The following is a 21,972-nucleotide window of genomic DNA, read 5'->3' as shown; positions in this document are numbered from 1 at the left end:
AATATCTACCTGATTCTTCCTGTCAATTATACCGTTCAAAGTGCCTAACCATGGCTCCAGTCTAGCACTGACTCCCACACCAGTATAATTCTTATACCGGGACTGAATTGTTTTCACTGAAGTGACTAGTAGTTTCACTGCATTGACTAGTCAGCTGTTTGAAAATTACCAAAGTAGTAACTAGTAAAGCCATCCATATGTAACCATTTCCCACACTAGGGTTCTCATCATATTTGGGGTATGCAACAAACTCAATTCAACTAACATTGATTAAACTTATTTGTGTAAAACACTGTGCTGGAGACAGAAAAGAGTGGAATATGATAACACATGTATAAACTGTATCAAACTGCTTACCACTTTCAGAAGAGGGGAAGAGAGGGACACACACATATGTATACCCAGAGAAGTAGTTTTTATTGATGTATGGAATCTCTTGGCGGATAAAATTTCTCAACCAGTGAAGTTATTGATCAGTTTACATGCATAGAGAGTTGACTGGGGCCAGTGACATGTTCTAGGCCATAGAGCCAGTAGCAATTAAAGATGGAGCTTGAACTGGGTCTTCCTGATTTGCCTAATGTCTCACCACTAGTAAATCTAAGAGGTAGAATTTGAACCCAGGACCCCTGACTCCAGAACTAGTATCTGTATCATACAGTATTCTTCTGTATCATGCTGCCTCCCTAATGTGAATTCCCTTTTCCTCTGGTAATAAAAATAATTATAACCCAGATTGACATAGCATTACATTTTACAAAACTCTTGACAACCACCCTGTTAGATAATTAATTCAAATATCCATATCCCTACTCTACAGAGGGGAGTATGCCAAGGTGCTACAGAGGTGAAATAATTTGCCTGTAGCCAAACAACAAGCCAGTGGTTGGAGGTGAGATTTACTTCCAGGTCTTTCAATTCTGTGTCTGGTACATTCTCCACAGTAGCTTCAGAATCCATTTTGCAGTAAGCAGAATGGTCCGTTGGGAAGGAATAGGGGGAGTTGTAGTGTCTTAGCTCATGAAGAGATCAACTCATAAAGCACATTTGGTTCGAGGTACCTTCTGTTTGCTTTGTTAAGGAAAGTTAAAAGTCATTAAATTCATAGACCAAGGAGACTCTTTGGTCTCCCACATGGTAACTGATTCAAGTCACATAAGATGGAAGCCTGTAAAAAACTATAGTTGTATTTCTTCCTTCTTTCCTTCCTTCCTTCCTTCCTTCCTTCCTTCCTTCCTTCCTTCCTTCCTTCCTTCCTTCCTTCCTTCTGTCTTTTCTTTCTTTCTCTTTCCCTTTCGTCTTTCTTCTTTCCTTCCCTTCTTTCACAAAACTGTCAAAAGACTGCATTGCTATTCTAAGTGAATCTCCTTGAGGAGCATTGAATTTCCTGTTGGGAACTTGTAACTTGAAGAAAAAAAATTTTAAATGGCATTTGTATTTATGTCCTTAGAAAATTATTAGCATGCTTCTACATCAGGCTGGAATTACTTTTTACAGGGATGTTTTGATTAATTCTTGTGGACCTGTCCTTTTACTTTTTTCTATTCTCAATCTATTATTTACTTGATATGAGGAACTCCTAGCATGGAAACACCCTTCACTCATGCTGATTGGCAAGTCCTGGGTGTTATAACCTTACAGAGTTTCCTAGGCAATGAGAGATAAATTTTTTTTTAATTTCATAGACTAAGAATCCACGAACTGGAAAGAACCTTAGAAATTATCTAATCCAATCCCTTCAGGGCATCTAGGTGGTGCAGTGGAGAGAAGGGCTGGATGGGAGTCAGGAAGACTCATTTTCCTAAATGCAAATCTGGCCCAGACACTTATTAGCTGTATGACCCTGGGCAAGTCACTTAACCCTATTTGCCTCAGTTTTCTCATCTGAAAAATGAGCTGGAGAAGGAAATAGTAAACCACACTTCAGTATCTTTGCCAAGAAAACCCCAAATGGGGTCACAAAGAGTCGGACGCAAATGAAAAAAATGACTCAACAGCAAGAACAGTCTATTCTCTTCATATTATAGAAGAGGAAAAAGAGATCCAAACTTCCCCAAATTCATACCACTTATTAGTGGCAGAACCAGAACTAGAGTCCAGTTCTCCAGGTCGATGGTATTCATACCACATAGCTTCTTGGCAACTCCTGTTTATAGGATCATCTTACGGGGTTCTTTTTGTGTCTTCTCTGTGCAGAATTTTTTAGGTAGAACCATTTTTACTGACAAAGGGTTACTTTCACATTATCAAGGCTAGTTTTTCCTCAAAGAGTGCCTTATGGTACAGCAAGTATTTATATGTACAAAAATATCTAAATAAAAGATATGTAGTCAGTCCCCAATACAAGATAGCTATAGAAGAATAAACAGTTGATTTTACATGACCATTCTATTTTATGTACCCATACACAGAAGTGAATGTCCCATTCAAATGTAAGTTCCACAGTGACAGGGATTGTAAGCTTTGCATTTCATCTAACACGTAGCAGCTATGTATCGATGTTTGTCCAATTGAACTGTGAATGTGTATTGCATAACCTTTAGGATTAAAATGGCACCTTTAATTCACTTTAAGGATTTCCATCAGTGACATAAGTTTAAAGTTTGGACGTCCAAGTAAAATTTCTAACTTCTAGCCCCTTCAGTCCCTGGAAAGACCCACTGCATGAAACATGAAGGGCCCCACCTTTCCTGGACCCTGAGGAATTTCCCCTATAGGGCTGCTTGAGCCATAGTTGTATCTAGGATTCAGTCTTTTTTGAGAGTAAAGGAAGTGTCCACTTAGGGATCCCTCTGCTTCTACCCTATTTCTTGCTTTCTAATTGGAGGCACAATAGATAATAGCAGCAGCTGTGAAGCCCCTCCTGATGACTGGGAAGAGATTGAATCTACAGTCAAAATGGGGGCTGCTCCACGTAAAATCCACCCAGTGGAACATCAGGGTCTGGCCTTAGCAGGTGGTAATTTGTAAATGATTCTCCAGTAGCTCTTGCTAAGCACATTCTGCTAGAGCCTGGGTCTCAAAGGTGAGCTGTCTTTTTTCAATTTGTGTTGGATAACTTGGTCAGTACAGTAATGTGGTCTACCCGAGCCAAAAGACTTAATATGCATAATGTTCCAGGGATTCGTATAAATCAGTTCCTGATTAAATGGAATGATAAAATGCCTTCAAACAACTTCTGAGTGGCTCATTCCTGGCAGTCATAATGAAATGATCTCCTTCTCTGAGTTTGAGGGGCTATTGAGGAAATAAAGATGAAATTTAAGTAGACTGATGATAGCTTAAAAAAAATACAAAAAGGATGACCATGATCCTCACTAAGCAGCAGTGTGGACCCAGCTACAGCACTGAGAGCTGTATAAATCAGGCCCACAAGTATCATTGGGCACCTATCATATGACTAGCACCTTGTTGATGTCCCAGCCTACTGTGGGACTTAGAAGTCTTCAAAGAAAAAGCAGACTGGCTATTGAATATTAATAGTAATAAATGTTCTATTAATAGCAATGTGTTGGGTTTTTTTTCAGAACATTTTAACTTAGATAAAGGAAAGCTTATGGTTCAACTTGAGACATCTATTCCACTGTTGAACATTTTGAATTGTTTTGTCATTTTTCAGTCGGGTCTGACTTTCCATGATCCCATTTGGAGTTTTCTTGGCAGAGATACTGAAGCGGTTTGCCATTTTTTTCAACATGCAAAATACTTTATTTTATTCTGAACTTAACAAGACAAGCATTTCCATAACATAGTAAAATACAAAAAAAAAAAAAGTTAATTGCTCATTTATAGATGAGAGACTGAGACGAAGAGGGTTAAGTGACTTGCCCAGGGTCACACAGCTAATAAATGTCTGAGGCCAGATTTGAACTCAGGAAAATGAGTCTTCCTGTCCAGGCCAAGCACTCATTCCATTAGACCACCTAGATACCCTATGAATTGTTAGAGACTTTTCCCCCTTATTTTATCAAGCCAAAAATCATTCTCCCTACAACTTCTACCCATTGTTTCTAGTTCTGCTTTAAAAGTCCAAACCAAAAATAAAGTTTGTTAACTCTTTCAGATGGTCTACCCTTCAAATAATTGCTCAACACCATTCTGCCTCATCCCAGGTTTTTCCTCTCTGGAAAACCTTTCCAATACTTCAATATGTCCTCATCTGCCCATGGGCTCCAGGCTTTTCACAGTCCTGTTTGCTCTACTGTAAATCAGTTGCAAGCTTGCTAATGCCTTTTTTTAATCTTTGAAGTGTTTTTAAATGTTTTTATTCAATTTTAGTTTTCAACATTCACTTCTCTAAGATTTTGAGTTTCACATTTTTTTCCCCATCTTTCCCCTACCCCACCCCAAGACAGGGCATAATTTGAAATAGACTCTATGTATATATTCATATTGAACTCCCTTTCACATTAGTCATGTTGTAAAGAAAAATACGAACTAATAGGAAAAACCATGAGAAAGAAGAAACAAACAAAAAAAGAGAGCAAATAATATGCTCCAATCTACATTCAGACTCCATAGCTCTTTTTCTAGATGTGAGCCGCATTTTCCATCATGAGTCCTTTGGAGTCTGGCATCCTTGCATTGCTGAGAAGAGACAAGTCTTCCAAAGTTAGTCATTGAAGAGTGTGGCTGTTAGGGTGTGCAGTATCGTCCTGGTTCTGCTCGCTTCACTCAGCATCAGTTCATACAAGTCTTTTCAAGTTTTTCTGAAGTCCTCTTGCTTATCATTTCTTATAGCACAATAGTATTCCATTACAGTAATATGCCACAACTTGTTCAGCCATTTTACTAATGCCTTCAAAATGGAGATGCCCTCATGGATGTAGTCTGTTCAGGTCAGAATACAGCAGAGAATAAGCCTTCCTCATTTGGGACCTTGTGTCTAATATGATACTCCCTTCCCCCACCCTTTTTTACTGTACATCATAACTTTTTTTAGACCATCATAACTAGCTAATTTTGTACCTTCTTATCCTAATATATAAAGTATTTTTAAGCACTTACTGTATGCCCAGCACTGTGGTAAGCACTAGAAATGCAATTTTAAGCAAAAATAAGCCAAAAAATGCAAATGTAAGTAAAAAGAAAGATAGTTCCTGTTCTCAAATAGAGGAAGATAACACATAGAAGCAGAGTAAATGTTTCACCACCCAGCTCTAGGCAGTGTGGGTGTGGTGGTGGTGGTGATATTCATGTGACATACTTTCAAGATTAATCTGAGTTATCAACATTTTCTCCATCCCTTTCTTAAGTTTAAACAATCAACAGAATTTTTTAAAAAAAAAAAGTCATGATTTGTAACTGGCAGGAGGAGGAGAAGAGAGAGTGAGGTTGGATGTGTGATTAGATAGGGAAACTTCCTTTACCAAAGTAGGTCTCTGGGAGGGTAGCCTCTGGAGCACTAATAGTTTAAGTAATTTATTCAGGCTCACACAGCATGTGTGTGTCAAAGGCAGGATTTATATCCAGGTCTCTCTAACTTTAAAGCTATAAATTCATTATGTCCTCTGTCTCTTTCTGTCTCTCTGTCTCCCATCCCCTCTCTCCTCCTCTCTCTCCCCACACATACAAAATCAATACTAGGTAATGGGGGAGGGGGAGGCACTAGTACAGGGTACAATAGGGAAAAGCCTCATGAAGTAGATGACTGGTTATTGACCTGAGTATGGAAGGAAACCACCTGTAGTCCTTTCTTCAGAGACTTCTGGGGAGGTCCAATGAGACTGTATGTAAAACACTTGGCACATTTGAATGCCCTTAGTGAATGTCACAGTCTTGTGATCACCACCCTCCTATGCAGAGAAAAGCACTTTTGACTAGCGTGGTGCTCTCTCCAACCATCCAAATAGGCGGAGATCTGAAAATAGCTTTTCAGAAGTCGGGCCTGAATTTCAAGGGGGTGGCAATAAAAATGAGATGGAGAAGTATGCCACCACATTAACCTAAGCAATCAAGCATGGTACAAATTTAACAAGATCACATAAACATCTGCTCCATGACTGCCCTCCCTTGTAACTTAAACTGCCAAAGAACCATAGAGAGAATAATACTTGGCTTGCTTCAATTAGAGTTGGGATCTTATCAAGGGCTGTTTTTTGGGGGAGAGGGAGTAGAAGCTGTAGCTTATAAATCAGAACTAGCCAGATGTTAGTACTACTGTGATAAAACCATGTAAATGCTCCACTACTGCCAGCTTACATCTAATTTAAAACTTTATGGGCTAAGGGAAACGAGCACTTGAAAGAAATTTATTGTTTGGAAAGAGGCAAGCCTCAAAATTTGCTCTTCATTAGAGATTCCAGCCTAGCAGCTATCCATTATTTTTCACTACCTGGAGTAGAAGGGCATATGTACTGTAATTTTCTGTTTCCATTTCAGGTCTATCTCCTACAGCTGATAAATCCTTCCAACATATTTGGCATCTCTTATCCCCATGGTGTGTTAGGAAGAGGCTTGCATTTACAATCAAAAGATCTGGGCTTGAGCCCCATTCTGCCATTTTCTACTTACTAAGGCAAATTAGTTAACTCTTCTGACCTCTATTTCCCCATATTTAAAATGGGAATGATGATAATACTTATACTACCATGCTTTTGTAAAGGTCAGGTGAGAAAATTATTTTGAGATAATAAAATCCTTATATAAATATAGCAGTATAGCAAATATAGTTGATGTCATTGTCTGTTTTCCAAAGAACTTGCTTTTGTAGAGCTGTTTTCTAACCTATACAAGACTGATTTGTATTTTCTGCTTCCTGAGTCACTGAGTTTATATAGCCTTAGTTTGTGAGTCTATGGCCATGGAATTCACCGTTTTATTTGTTGTTCTGCAGTTTGAGATGCTGACTGGGTCACTACCATTCCAAGGAAAGGACAGAAAGGAGACCATGGCCCTCATCCTCAAGTAAGTAATAAAAAACTCATTATTTGAGCACATTCTTTTTATCGGGGCTGATTGCTAGGAGCACGAAGAGTTTCTCAGAAGAATCAGATGATCCAAACAATGCAAAAGGTTCTTGAGTTAACAGGTATTCTTAATATGAGGTCTGTGAACATTTAAATTGTTTTCATAATTGAGTATAACTTTTTAGCAATGTTATTGTCACAGCAAGGACCCTGACATAGGGCCTGCTATACAGGTTCTTAGATTTGCTTTTTAAAAAGGAAAGCCACTTTTGAGGGGTCAACAATTTACTTTAATTCCTGCTTCCATCATGTCAGCTCAGAGTAACTGAACAAGGCCAGGTGTTTTATTGAAGTTGAGGGGACTTCTGCGCAGATGGCTGCAGTCAATTTCCCTAATTCACAAACAGGGAATTGCCAATTGTGTAGGAAGCTGAAAATTTCTAGTTTGGAAGTTTTCAAACATAGAATGATACAGATAGGAATTTCAAAACAGAGAGAGGGCAGAAGGAAGGAGCTACCAGAAACAAGGCTGGGGCAGAGACAGCCTGTGGTTAGAGAAATATTAGTCTGGTGTAGTACTTACTAATATTGTCTAATGTCAAGCTCTACCCTTGCTTCTAAGAATATAAGTCTTAAGTAGATGATTGGGAATCATGATAGACCATTAGCGATGTATTTAGTTGCAGAATATCAGCTAAATTTCCATCTTTGCATAAAATAAATGTCTGGGTGTAAGTAATCATACCGAAAGATTCAGGTGAACTCAGAAAAGGTTCCGGTGAACTCTCTATCCAAGAACTGATGTTTGTGATCACAATCCCCCAGGATTCTTACCTCCCAGTACTGTTGTGAGGATAAAATGAAGTATTTGTAAAGTGCTTTGCAAACCTTTGGCAAACTACTCCAGTCTCTTTGCCAAGAATACCCCATGGACATCATGGTCCTTGGGGTCATGAAGAGTCAGACACAACTAAATGACTGAACCCCAACAATAACACCAGATGTAAAATGCTACATAATATAATAATGCTTGTTATTATTAGACCTATTACTATTCAGGAGTTGGTTGTTCTTGCTGAATTGCTTAAGTCATATCTGACTCTCTGTGACCCATTTAAGGTTTTCTTGGCAAAGATACATGAGAGGTTTGCCATTTCCTTCTCTAGCTCAGTTTACAGATGAAGAAACTGAGGCAAACAGGGTAAAGTAACTTGCTCAGGTTCACATAGCTCTTAAAAGTCTGAGGCTGGATTTGAACTGACTCCAAGGCTGTTGTTCTACCCACCACACCACATAGAAGGTGGAGAGGAGGAGGGCTATAAGATCGGTCACTCTAACTTAAGTGACTCGTTCAGTAGAAACCCCAAGTCAAAGTTACGTATGTAAACAGCAGGGATTCTGAACTCTCTCATTTGTTTTGGCCACTATGTGCGATGAACCACAAAAACCCAGAGGCAGTGTGATTTAGGGAATTCAGAGAAGCAAGAGAAGAGGAGTGGCTGAGTGACTGGGAGAGAGATTTTCATCTAATTCCTTTCTGTAGCTGACTTGCTCTGATTGACCTTGGGCTGGTGACTGACCCTCTGCCAGATACTGATGGTAAATTAGCATCATTTTGCAGTTGCTGGAATAGAAAGAATCCAACCATCCTCCTTCTTGCTCTAGGTAATCCAGAAACTTCTCAATAGCAGAGAGTAGACAAACAATAATGATGGGTCAAGACTCCTGAATCAATGCCTCTTTATCCCTCATACCAGCTTTTTCAGCACTCCACGGAATTAGATAGAGATGTTCTGTCCTGTCAGTTGCACAATACATGCCTCATCATCATTGCAAAAACCTGCTCAGCAGCTGAATTTGATTTCTTCTGGTGATCCATAAGAGTTGGAGGGGTGGACTTTGCATACCTTAATTTGTCTCTGTATCACTATTACACAGGCTCAACAGATACCATCCTAGGCTATTTCAGGAATAAGCCTAAGTCTTGGGACAGATTTTTGCCAGCTAGGCACTCACTGGTTCGTGTCCCCAGGCTTCTCCACATCTGGTCTCACCTTTACATTAAGGGTTCTTAATGTTTTTTGGGGTGAGGGGGATTGTTTGTCTGTTTGTTTTGTGATTCTTTGGGTCCCTTTGGCAGATTGATGAAACCTGCAAACTCCTTCCTAAAGTAAAAAATGAAAATGCATAAAATAAAATACATACAAAGGATATCAATTGTAGTGAAATGCAGTTATCAAAAAAAAATTTAAGTTTACAAACCCCATGTTAAGAACCCCTGATCTGAGGTATTGTAGTCTTTTCTGCCTAAAGCTCTAGGTGTCCTTAATAGTCCTCAGGATAAATTCAAGGTGATTTCAGGGACACCAGACAGTTATCGCCATCCCTAATTATATTCTCATTCAGTTACCTTAGTACAAAAAAAATTACCAAAATTATATATTCATTCCTTGAAGTTATTACCCTTTCCTTAAAATATAAATAAGCTCAGATTTTAGTCTCAATTTATAGTTTCATCGACTTAGGGAACGCCCCACACCGATGAAAATTCCTTCCAGTGAGGCAGATCAGCTAATAATGGTCTTCAAGAATTTCCTGGAGGCAAGTGACTTGCTCATGGTCACGGAGCTAGAGTGGGCCAAGGGTAAAACTTGAACTCAGGCCTTCCTACCTGCAAGTCCAGCTCCTTATCTACTACTCTGCACTACCTTTCAATACAAATATTACATGTATATTTTAACTCTTTAACTAGATTGCTTTCTTCCCTATAAGATAGCCAAGGACTCTGATAATGGGTCCTTGGAAAAGTGAGATTGTTGAAAAGGGCATCATGTGAGAGGGGTTCCCTAAAACCACTTTGTCTTCTTAGCAGTTTTGATAAAGCCAGTTCTGGCCCTGGCATTCACCCTAACATGATAATACAGCCTCCATTGAGGAATCAAGCATTAAGTAAGGAAAAGGACAGATTTCCTCGTTAGACAACTTTTCCTAGAATACAACAGGGCAATTGTAGAAAACTTAAAACTATTTTTATCTGGGTTATCCTAATTAATGGCCATTAGAGGAATCTGTCTACCTTTATAATTAATGTGCCGCTTCTCTAAGCATTATAATCAAATCTAAAGGTATATCCATATGCTGGCTGAGTCTCCTTACCATTTCCCAGTTCATTCACTGGAAGTCCCTGATTACATTTTCATCCTTTATTTGCAAATTGTTCTTGGCAAAAAATAATAATTATAATAGCTTAGTTTAGCTCATTATCCTAATTACAGTCAAGAATTTTTTTTTTACCGTTAGGCTTGGGATGGCGGATAAAGAAACCTGAACATGGCCACATATCTACAATCTAACCATATCCTCATCTCCCTACCAATTTCAGGAAATGGAAAAGTCAAAAGAGAAGGGGCTAAGGATAGGCATGGGAAAATGAAAGAGAGGAGAGAGGAAGGAGACAACGCATTCTGGAAAGGCTTCTACAGACTCACAATTCAGAGAATGAAATTACAGCCAGCAGAAGAATCCAAGAGCTAGTCTACTTAGTAACCCTCCACCCCCAGCCCTGCTGATGGTGCATACACTTGCCATTTTGTACAACAGGGAGCTTCCTGAAAAGTGGAACATAAGCTAAAATTTTTGTAAATTAAATCCTATTTTAAACGAGAGGGAAGCAATTTAAAGGAACCCCATTGCAATGCTTTCGGGAAACAAATAATCCTGCTGCCACCACCTACCAGCATCCCCTCCTAATTTTCTCCTTTATAAAAATCTGAATATTTGTATATTTGTACTTTAAAATACAGCATACCACTCCTTGATTTATTTGGAGCTGTGACTTCATCAGCTACTAGAGCACAGAGATTGTTTCTTTCTGTGTCTTCCTATCCCCAAAGCCTAGCACAGTGCCTGGAACAGTGGAGGCATTTTAAAATGCTTTTTGGTGAATTATTTGCTTCTTTATGAGATGAGCTTTTCACAAAATTTCATTTAAATAGAAGGAATAGAAATAGTTATCTCTGAAAGAGAAGCCTAATAGTGATTCTTTTGATGTAATAGAAAGATTCTGTCCATCTTTCCAGAACTATGAGATGCCTTCTCCTCCTCCTCCCTCCTCCCTCCCCTTTCCCTTTCCTTCTCCTCCTCTTCCTTCTCCTTCTTGTTCCTCTCCTCCTTCTCCTTCTCCTCCTTCTCCTCTTCCTCCTATGTCTCCTTCTCTAAAACACATGTTGCTCCATATTTTGAGAACTGGTGTTCCAGCAGACTGGTATTCTAGCAATAGAATAAGGAAGCTCAAGTTATCCCACCGATATGGCTCACCTAACTTGGCCAAGATAGAAACTTCGACTTTGTGAACTGGTATCCTTTGACAGCTAGGTGACACGGTAGAAGGAATGCTGGATTAGTAGTCAGGAAGATCTGACTTTGAATCCTACCTCAGATATTACCAGCTGTCTGATCTTGACAAATCACTTTACTCTCTTAGCCTCAGTTTCCTCAACTGTAAAATAGGAATAACAATATCCCCTATACATATAAATCGCTTTTCAAACCTTAAAATGCTATAGAAATGGAAGCTATTATTATTATGCCCTTGAAGCTTTAGTTGAAGTTATTCTATAGATACTATAGCTAAATTTTAGGACCTAATGAACTTCATTCAAAGGGTAAGTAGATATAAAGTTGTAATGTTAATGAGAGTTAAAGATCTCCCCCCATTAATAGGTCTCAGGTGGAGCCCATTAAGGCTAGCTTGATTAGAGGAGGCTTGTTTTGTAGGAAAGTCCATACCTTTTGTTAATTGCTAATGAGGCACTGGGTCACAAGGGTTGTGATACCCTCTGGCTCTGAAAAGTATATATAGATATAGATATATACCTATAGATAGGTTTTGCTTTGGGGAATTGCTCTTTGGAAGAAGGGTTGTGTGCCAGATGAGACTCTGGGTAGCCATTAAGGAGCCCCCCAGCTTTGAAAACCCAGATGTTGTTGCTTCTCTCTCTGGTAACTATGTATGTCTGTAATGATCAGACAGTTGGATCTGTCTGTTGATCTGTGATATATGTATTGCTTATGGTCGGAGAGTTAGAAGTCCTGTCTGTTGATCTTTATTTCTCTGCTTGTATTTTCTCTATTGGTATATGTGATTAAAGAAGATTGTTGACCCCTCAAAAGTTGCTTTCCTTTTAGAAAAGCAGATCTAAGAACCTGTGCTAAGAGGCCATCCTGGATGTGTCCAGGTACTTGCTGCTACAAAAGTACATCTACTTTACCCATTTCTGAAGTTAGTGAAATCTCTATAACAAATGAGAAGTTCTGCCACCTGCTAGAAATACAAGGTGTAACCAAAAGTCTTAGGGCAACTGCCCTAAGACTTTTGGGGACACCTTGTATAACCTCAGGTCTTGCTTTTATCCAAGAATGTCCATGAATCTGAATGGCAGAATCTCAGAAGGACTGCTAATGCTTCAGTGCCACTGGTGTACTCTTGGCTGATACAAAGGAAGTTCTGTGTTTTTGAGTTTCAGATACCAACATTGACTTCTCGGTATTTTAGACAATCTTCAGAAGGGTTTCTCTTCCTCTGTTTTACACGTTTATCTACACAAGAAAAAACTCTTATATTTTTCAGAGCCAAGCTTGGGATGCCTCAGTTCCTAAGTATTGAAGCCCAGAGTTTGCTGCGAGCGCTCTTCAAAAGGAATCCTTCCAACAGATTGGGTATGAATGAACATGGGTTATTTCTGTGTGTCCCCATGCAACTCTGCCTGACAATGTTGATGTGGCTATTTGTGCCTCCCTCCCCCTGAATGTTATCTAGGGCCATTCTTACTGAGACTGAGAATTCAGTCATAACAGAAGAGTTTTCAGGGAAAAGCACATAATCTGATGCATACAGCATTGGGCCCCCAGAGCACAAGCTGCACCCATGATCTGTTTTTCTGAAAATTTCAAGTGGCAAATCTTTGTTACAATCATATGAGTAAGCCATTCCTTCATGTGGGGAAAAATGCAAAAAGATAAAGCATCTAGTTTCTGGAGAGGTAGCTGGATCTATTTCCAGGATGCAATATATTTTGTTGGTGGGTTTTTTTTTTTCCTGTAAAATCATAATAAGAATAAAAAAAATCTACTCAATTTATTTTCATTACTTTTAGAGGAAGTTTCTAACTAGTTTCCAACCTCAAAGAGGAATTATGGGTTGTGATATCATGTGGTTGTTGATAGAAAACTAGCCTCAGACAGGAAGTTACGGGTTCAAGGCTTGACTCTGTTAGATACTAGCTGTGTGATGTTGGGAAAGTGATTCATCGTCTCAGTGCCTTAGGGAACTCTCAAAGACTGTAAACTGTACAGACAGTACAGATTGGTAGGCGTTCCATAAACCAGTATTTCTGATTAAAAAGAAAACTATTGTAAAACTGAAAAGAGGATTTTTAATTACAATTCCTTTAAATGTGGATTTTCCCCCAGTTGAAGGAAACCGAGCATTATGAAGAGGTTGGTTTACCAAAAAAGAAAGAAAAGAAAAGTCAATTATAGGGTGATTTTTTTCCTTATACATCTCTGCACAAATAATTTATGAAAGATTCCTTTAAATAGCAAACTTTTCTAATATACTTAAAAGATTTTGTGTTAGGTCTGGTGTGATTTCATTGGTACAAAGAACTCCCAAAGTGAAAACTTCCTCTCCTAATGCAAATCACCAACAAATCCTGCCTAGTCTTCCTTTTCTTTATAAAACATTAATATGCTAAGAAATTGACCTAAATGGACAATATCAGAGAGGAACTTTCATGGCATGGTGCAACCTCTAAACTAATAGTAAGTGTCCAGTGGCCCTTGGGGTAAGAGGTCCCAGTAATGAATACAGTATGGGTACACTGCCTTTCTCAGGAGTGTCCCTATCCTCTGCCTTGAGATTCATATAGTTCTCATATTCACTGTGCCTAAATCAAAGAAACTGAACAAGGCCAGGTGTTTTATGGAAATCCCTCCACTCCTCTTCTACTCAGATGGCTATGCTCGTATATAATCATAGATAACACTATTTATTTATTACCCCAAAAGATATATAATCATTCTCTGACCTTGGCAAGTCATTCAATCTTTTCAGGTCTCAGTTTCCTCATCTCTAAAATACTGATTTCTATGGCCCTAGAAGATCACTAAGATTCCTTCTGCCTCTAAATTCTACTTTTCTATATATTTCTAAATGCTGTAAAATAAGATTGAGCCTCTTTAGTGATTCAATTCTTTTCAAAATTCATTTTTTTTCTGCTTAAAAAAGGCAGAAAACAAAAGAAACTTGGGATATAAAGATTATCAGACCCCTAAAGTTCCATCTATGTCTCCTAACTTTAATATACTTTAAGTGATAAATGGATCTAATTCTACCCAGGGCCTGAGTCTGTTACTTAAACTTATTTCTACATATAGAAATTCATACATCAGTAGCAACTTGCATCATGAGGTGGGTCACCACAGTCACATAAGGCACTAGTGAATAAAAAGGCCACCTGTAATCATTGAAACATACTTAACTATATTTGAAAGACCAGAAAGTGCCAATATTTAATATTAATACTTTGCATTTGTGTAGCATTTTATACTTTTCAAAAGACTTTCATATTTGGTCCTCATGGCGCACCTGTGGTTCTTCATTATTTTCTATTTGCGCATTGGATTTTTCAGGAATGTCAGGACTTAGACTGATACCACCCTACATATTTAAGGATTAGTTTTCATTTCCCCTCATTCCTTAAATAACTGGATTTTAAAGATAAGAAAATGAATTTGATTGTCTATGTGTGGGATATCCTGACTTCAATTCTTATACATTTTTCCCTTTCTCAAGATACAGTCATGGTGGCCAAGCTTCCCAAGCTGTGAATTATCTATTCATAAAATTAGCAACATCATCCTAGTTATTCCATGCAGTTTTGGGAAAGTTCAAATTTTAATTTTTCTACTATTCTGCTTTGAAAAAAAAATAGCCACAAAACCTAGAATTCTTGTAAATACTAAAATTTATCATTTCAAGTACTTGGTTCTTCTAAAAACTCAGGATTTCTCCTTCCTTCAAAGTCCATAAGAAAACATTGCATCCTTTCAGTTGGAAATCAGCTAATTTCTTTTCCCATGTATTGCCAGAAATACATGGATTCCCCAGTGTCCTATTATTAAGGGCTTATAGGACATAGGAGGGCAAAAAAAGACAATGAAAAGTAATAATAGCTGACATTTGTTTTATGCTTAAAGATTACAAAACTATTCAAATAGAGAGGTAACCTAGCTTAGTGGATAGGGAGCTGGCCTCGGAGACCTGGGTTCCAGTCCTGCCTCTGACACAAATGGGCTTATGACCCAAAGCAATTATTTAACCACCCTTCACCCAATCCCTAGGGTTCTAGGTAACTGCCCAAGACTTTAAGTTGCAGAGTTTATGCCAACATGCATTGGTAGAGGGAATTTCATAACCTTGAAGTTATCTATATTAATGAAATCTCAGGTCTCTCTACCTATTGATATAAGCCAGTACACTTATATATTGTTTTCCCCAGTTTACAAATGAGAAAACCTAAAATCAGAGAGGTTAAGTGACTTGCCTGTGTCACATAGCTAATAAGTAACAGACACAGAATTCAAACCCCAGGCTTCCCTGGCTTGAAGTCTACAATGGTACGCTCTCTCCCAATATCAACAGCTGGCATTTATTTAACAGCAGATGGTTGCCAAAATTCTTCGTATTATTTCATTTGTTCCTCACAACACCCTTGTGATCTAAGCAACACAAAAAAGTAGACCCATTTTAAAGATGAGGAAATTGAGCCATAGAGAGGTTAAGAGCCTTGCTAATGATTGCACAGTTATGCAGTCCAGAGCATTCACTGGAATCTGAGTAGGTTCAAATCTCCTTTCTGGTGTGACCTTGGATTAATCATCCAACCTCTTTAGTCCTCAGTTTCCTCATCTCTAAAATGGCATTGGACAAGATGACTTCTGAGGGTCCTTCCAGCTCTAGACCTCTGAACTATGGAATTTGATGAAGCATTAGAGTTGAGGTTTAAATGCAAGTCTGTTGGATTAAAAGTCTTTCTATCTACTAGTCACCAAAGCACCTGCCATGTTAACCATCTGTTGTTTACTGTGACTATTAGAAGCAGTGGTTCAGGGGCAACTAGGTAAGGAAAGAAGGAAGGAAGGAAGGAAGGAGGAGGGAGGGAGGGAAGGAAGGAAACTGCCAATGGAGTCAAAGAACATGGACTTGAATCTCAGTTCTGCTACTTTGTGTGGGCAAAAAAGACAAAAAGTTGACTATATAGTAATGGAGGACTATAGTGTGGAAAATTGCAAGTATTTTCAGATTCGGTTGATGGCTTGGTGAGTTTCACTGAATTGCTTTCCTCTCCCCTTTTTTTAATCTTTGTTATAAGGCTTATTTGGAGAGGGGAAAGTGATATATTTTTAAATGAAAGTGATACAAAAACAAAGCAATATCCATTTAAAAATAAAGATCACTAAAGACTTTGTGATCAGATTAACCTGGCAGATTTGGGAAACTAGCATTAAAGGCTCCATCTTGCTTGAGTATAAAAAAATCAAAAATTAAAGTTGAATTTCAAACTAGGGCACAATGGATAGAACTCTGGGCTAGAGTCAAACCTGAGTTCAAATATGGTCTCAACAGTTCCAAAACACTCATGATAGAAAATATTATCCACATCCAAGAAAGAACTATGGAATCTGAATGCAGATCGAAGTATACTGTTGTCTCATTTTTTTTGTTTCTCATGGTTTTTCCCTATGTTTCAATTCTTCTTTCACAACATGACCACTGTGGAAATATGTTTAATATAAATGTACATGTATAACCCATATCAGATTGTTTGCCATCTTGGAGAAAGGGGAAAGAAAAACATTGGGGACTCAAAATCTTATAAAAGTGAATGTTGAAAACTATCATTACATATAATTAGAAAAAAGTAAATTACTATTAAGTGGGGGTGAGAGAAGGGAAAAAAATATAGTTTCAGATATCTAATAGCTCTGTATGAGCCTGAGCAAGTCAGTTAACTTCTATTTGTCTCCATTTCCTCATCTGCAAAATGGGTATAATAATAATATCTAATTCCCAGGGTGGGTGTGAGGATCACATGAGATAATAACTATACAGTGCTTAGTATAGTGCCTGGTGCATAGTAAGTGCTACATAAATATTTTTATTATTTTATTATTAGTTATTATTATTGAGTGCCAACTGTAATTTTGTCAGTGAAAAAAATGAAGATTTATGTTTCTCAAGGGAGATAAATTGCCAACTAAATGTATAGGCAGAATGACTCAGGAAGGATCAGAATCCCAAAGAACAAAGACTATATTTAGAAATAGCTCTATCGTAGATCCCTGGTTAGTGTCACTGTCAGTTGATCAGCCTATTTCCAAGGATTTGCTTTCTAGTTTAGCTTCTTTTGGTTTTCCTTTCAACTCTAATAACAGAAATCTTTAACATGGCTTGAGCCTTTAAAAGAGTTGGAGTACATCTTCCCTTCCCATCTTTCTACTGACAACAGAAGCCTTCTAAACTATCTGGCAAACCTATTCTAAAATTCAGCGAGTGGCTATATATCATCTCTACTGTTGTGAGCTCTGAGGCCTCTGGATTGTAGTTATAAGACTTAACCCCAGAAGCTACCATGAGACCCGATTTCAAGATCTTCTTTCTTCACTGGTTGGAGCATCTTTGCCTCTGAACCGGGAAAGAATCAATAATGTAGAATTTTCTATTTGAAATTGCTGATGGTAGTTTCTAAAAATAGATTAAAAAGGAAAGCACTGGAGATTTAAAAACTACTGTTCACATGTACAGACACATAGACACATTTTGAACACAGAAGAGTATATATGCAAATTCTTTTTAAAACTCCATTAAAAGAATTCAAGCCAAATGCTCCATAGGCTTACAAAAATTTTTAAACCTGTCACTGTGATTTCAAAAAGGACATTAATCTTCATCTTTAGGTTAAGATGTCAGGTGTAAGAACCTTGATTCAAAGGCATACATTAAAGCTACACGCTTAGTTTTATTTCAGTCTTTGAACCCATAAACCCCAGTGTTCAGCTTTTCTCTGCCTCAGTCAGGAATTGAAATATGATGCTTCAAGGACCTCTCTAACAACTGCTTCATCCTGCCTGAAATTTTCCAGAAGCTATTTTTGTATTTTTGATGACTAAAGCACTTTTATCTGCCCTTATTTAAGTTGGGGAACTTGAAAAATGAAATGTCACAAAGTTGAAGCTTGATTTTTTTTATCTTCAGTGTGAAGTTTATAATACAAATCTTCCTCCAGACTGCAGAATTTGTATCAAAATTTTACTCTATAGATCTTTTAACTAACTGGCTTCTGCTATCTTTTTGCCATCATATGAGCTCACTACTCTTTAGAGGTGTCAGCATATCTTGCACATTGTAATAAAAATGGAGAGTGTTAGGAATTTAAATACCTCAAGAAAGAAGATGAAATATATCTAATCTTAGTCTTTAAACTATTATAATATTATTTTCACCTGGATGAAAACAAAGTAAACTGCAGGTTCAAATCCCAGCTTCCCTGCTTAGCGTCTATGTGACAGATGAACCTCAGTTTCCTCATATATAAAACTAGTAAATTGGATTAGATAACCACTAGATTCCTTGTAGCATTAAATCTGTGATCCTGTGAGCTAGAAACCATGAAACTGCATTATTATTTAAAGATTTTTTTTCTCTCTGGTAGAGGTAGTAGACAGAATCATTATTTCATTTAATTCCCATGAAAAACTAATCTACATTTTCACAAAATGAGACTATACTTCTAAATTTCTTGTGAAACTTACTTTTTCATTACATTTTTCATTACTTACATTTTTCATTTTCATTCATGTCTGATTCTTTGTGACCCTGTTTGGGGTTTTCTTGGGAAATACACTGGAATGGTTTGCCTTCTCCTTCTCTAATTCATTTTATAGATGAGGAAACAGAAGACAACAGGGCTAAGTGAGTGCCCAGGTTGACACAACTACTAAATATCAAAGGTGAGATCTGAACTTAGGAATATAATTCTTCTGACTCCAGGCCCACCACTCTATCCACTGTTTTTACCTAGCAATTTAGTTGATTGCATGCTTTTTCTTTAAGAAAAATTTTGCTGAGGGGTGGAGCCAAGATGGCAGAGTAGAAAGACACATATACGCTAGCTTCAAACCCATAGCCCATGAAATATCTGTAAAAAAGAACTCCCAACAAATTCTGGAGCAGCAGAAGCCACAGAACAATGGAGTAGAGGAGATTTCTGTTCCAGAGAGCCCTGAAGACCTCTCACAAAAGGTCCATCGCACCCCGGACCCGGAGCTGAGCCCAGCCCTGACTTGGCTGCATGGCACCGAGAGGAGCAGATCCAAGCAGGCTTCAGGGACAGAATCTCCAGTGGCCGTGGGGGTCCCTCCACCCACGGGCCCCAAAGGTTGATGAGAGGGTCTTCTCGGCTTGCTGAGAGGGGAGTGGGGTGCCCCCATAACTCAGGCCCCCTTGGGAGGCAGCAGCAGAGGCGGGAGCAGAGAAGGGCTCTCCAAGCAGGCAGGAGCCTGGATCCATTGTTGAAGGTCTCTGCATAAACCCCCTAAGGGAACTGAGCCCTGTGAGGCAACCCTGCCCCCACCTGAGCACCTGAACTTAATCTCACGCTGAATAGCAGCCCTGCTCCAGCCCAAAGGCCTGAGGCTGGGAAGCAGCATTTGAATCTCAGACCCCAAGCACTGGCTGGGAGGATCTGGAGGCACAGTGGGTGTGAAGAGAATACTCAGAAGTCAAGTCACTGGCTGGGAAAATGCCCAGAAAAGGGAAAAAAAATAAGACTATAGAAGGTTACTTTCTTGGTGAACAGGTATTTCCTCCCTTTCTTTCTGATGAGGAAGAACAATGCTTACCATCAGGGAAAGACACAGAAGTCAAGGCTTCTGTATCCCAGCCCCCAATGGGCTCAGGCCATGGAAGAGCTCAAAAAGGATTTTGAAAATCAAGTTAGAGAAGTGGAGGAAAAACTGGGAAGAGAAATGAGAGAGATGCAAGTAAAGCATGAAAAGCAGCTCAACACCCTGCTAAAGGAGACCCAAAAAAATGCTGAAGAAAATAACACCTTGAAAAATAGGCTAACTCAATTGGCAAAAGAGGTTCAAAAAGCCAATGAGGAGAAGAATGCTTTCAAAAGCAGAATTAGCCAAATAGAAAAGGAGGTTCAAAAGCTCACTGAAGAAAATAGTTCTTTCAAAATTAGAATGGAACAGATGGAGGCTAATGACTTTATGAGAAACCAAGAAATCACAAAACAAAACCAAAACAATGAAGAAATGGAAGATAATGTGAAATATATCTCATTGGAAAAACAACTGACCTGGAGAATAGATCCAGGAGAGACAATTTAAAAATTATGAGCCTACCTGAAAGCCATGATCAAAAAAAAGAGCTTAGACATCATCTTTCATGAAATTATCAAGGAAAACTGCCCTGAGATTTTAGAACCAGAGGGCAAAATAAGTATTCAGGGAATCCACAGATCACCACCTGAAAGAGATCCAAAAAGAGAAACTCCTAGGAACATTGTGGCCAAATTCCAGAGTTCCCAGGTCAAGGAGAAAATATTGCAAGCAGCTAGAAAGAAACAATTCAAGTATTGTGGAAATACAATCAGGATAGCACAAGATCTAGCAGCTTCAACATTAAGGGATAGAAGGGTGTGGAATATGATATTCCAGAAGTCAAAGGAATTAGGACTAAAACCAAGAATCACCTACCCATCAAAACTGAGTATAATACTTCAGGGGAAAAATTGGTCTTTCAATGAAATAAAGGACTTTCAGGCATTCTTGATGAAAAGACCAGAGCTGAAAAGAAAATTTGACTTTCAAACACAAGAATGAAGAGAACCATGAAAAGGTAAACAGCAAAGAGAAGTCATAAGGGACTTATAAAAGTTGAATTGTTTACATTCCTACATGGAAAGACAATATTTGTAACTCTTGAAACTATTCAGTATCTGGGTACTGGGTGGGATTACACACACACACACATGCACATGCACACGTACACACACATAGAGACAGAGTGCACAGAGTGAATTGAAGAGGATGGGATCATATCTTAAAAAAATGAAATCAAGCAGTGAGAGAGAAATATATTGGGAGGAGAAAGGGAGAAATGGAATGGGACAAATTATCTCTCATAAAAGAGGCAAGCAAAAGACTTTTTAGTGGAGGGAAAAAGAGGGGAGGTGAGAGAAAAACATCAAGTTTACTCTCATCACATTCCACTAAAGGAAGGAATAAAATGCACACTCATTTTGGTATGAAAACCTATCTTACAATACAGGAAAGTGGGGGATAAGGGGATAAGCAGGGTGGGGGGGATGATGGAAGGGAGGGCATGGGGAGGAGGGAGCAATTTGAGGTCAGCACTCATGGGGAGGGACAGGATCAAAAGACAGAATAGAAGTAGTGGGGGACAGGATAGGATGGAGGGAAATATAATTAGTCTTATACAACATAACTATTATGGAAGCCATTTGCAAAACTACACAGATATGGCCTATATTGAATTGCTTGCCTTCCAAAGGGAAGGGGTGGGGAGGGAGGGAGGAAGAGAAGTTGGAATTCAAAGTTTTAGGAACAACTGTTGAGTTGAGTACTGTTCTTGCTACTAGGGAACAAGAAATACAGGTAAAGGGGTATAGAAAGTTATTTGGCCCTACACGACAAAAGAGAAGATGGAGACAAGGGAAGGGAGGGATGATAGAAGAGAGGGCAGATTGGTGATAGGGGCAATTAGAATGCTCGGTGTTTTGGGGTGAGGGGAGGGGACAAAAGGGGAGAAAATTTGGAACCCAAAATTTTGTGAAAATGAATGTTAAAAGTTAAATTAAAAAAAAAATTTTGCTGTTCAGCCAACTATTCACATTGTCTACTGACCCTTTTGCATTATAAATGCTATTTAGCTATAGGGTGGAGATAGGGGGGAGACTATTAGGACAACGAA

General features: G+C 38.6%; 1 protein-coding gene across 2 annotated transcripts in view; it reads left to right on the top strand.

Annotated features, from left to right (window-relative positions):
• Window positions 1-21,972, top strand: part of RPS6KA2 (ribosomal protein S6 kinase A2) — a 434,977-nt gene that overhangs the window by 332,834 nt on the left and 80,171 nt on the right. For both annotated transcript variants that reach the window (XM_072643859.1, XM_072643860.1), the window contains exons 9-10: window positions 6,836-6,906; window positions 12,538-12,626. In XM_072643859.1, coding sequence (XP_072499960.1) covers window positions 6,836-6,906; window positions 12,538-12,626 — 160 coding nt within the window. The remainder of the gene's footprint in view (window positions 1-6,835; window positions 6,907-12,537; window positions 12,627-21,972) is intronic.

Source organism: Notamacropus eugenii, chromosome 2, assembly GCF_028372415.1.
Source record: "Notamacropus eugenii isolate mMacEug1 chromosome 2, mMacEug1.pri_v2, whole genome shotgun sequence".
In the NCBI taxonomy this organism is placed as follows: Eukaryota; Metazoa; Chordata; class Mammalia; order Diprotodontia; family Macropodidae; genus Notamacropus; species Notamacropus eugenii.
This window is presented reverse-complemented; position numbering and strand designations above follow the sequence as displayed.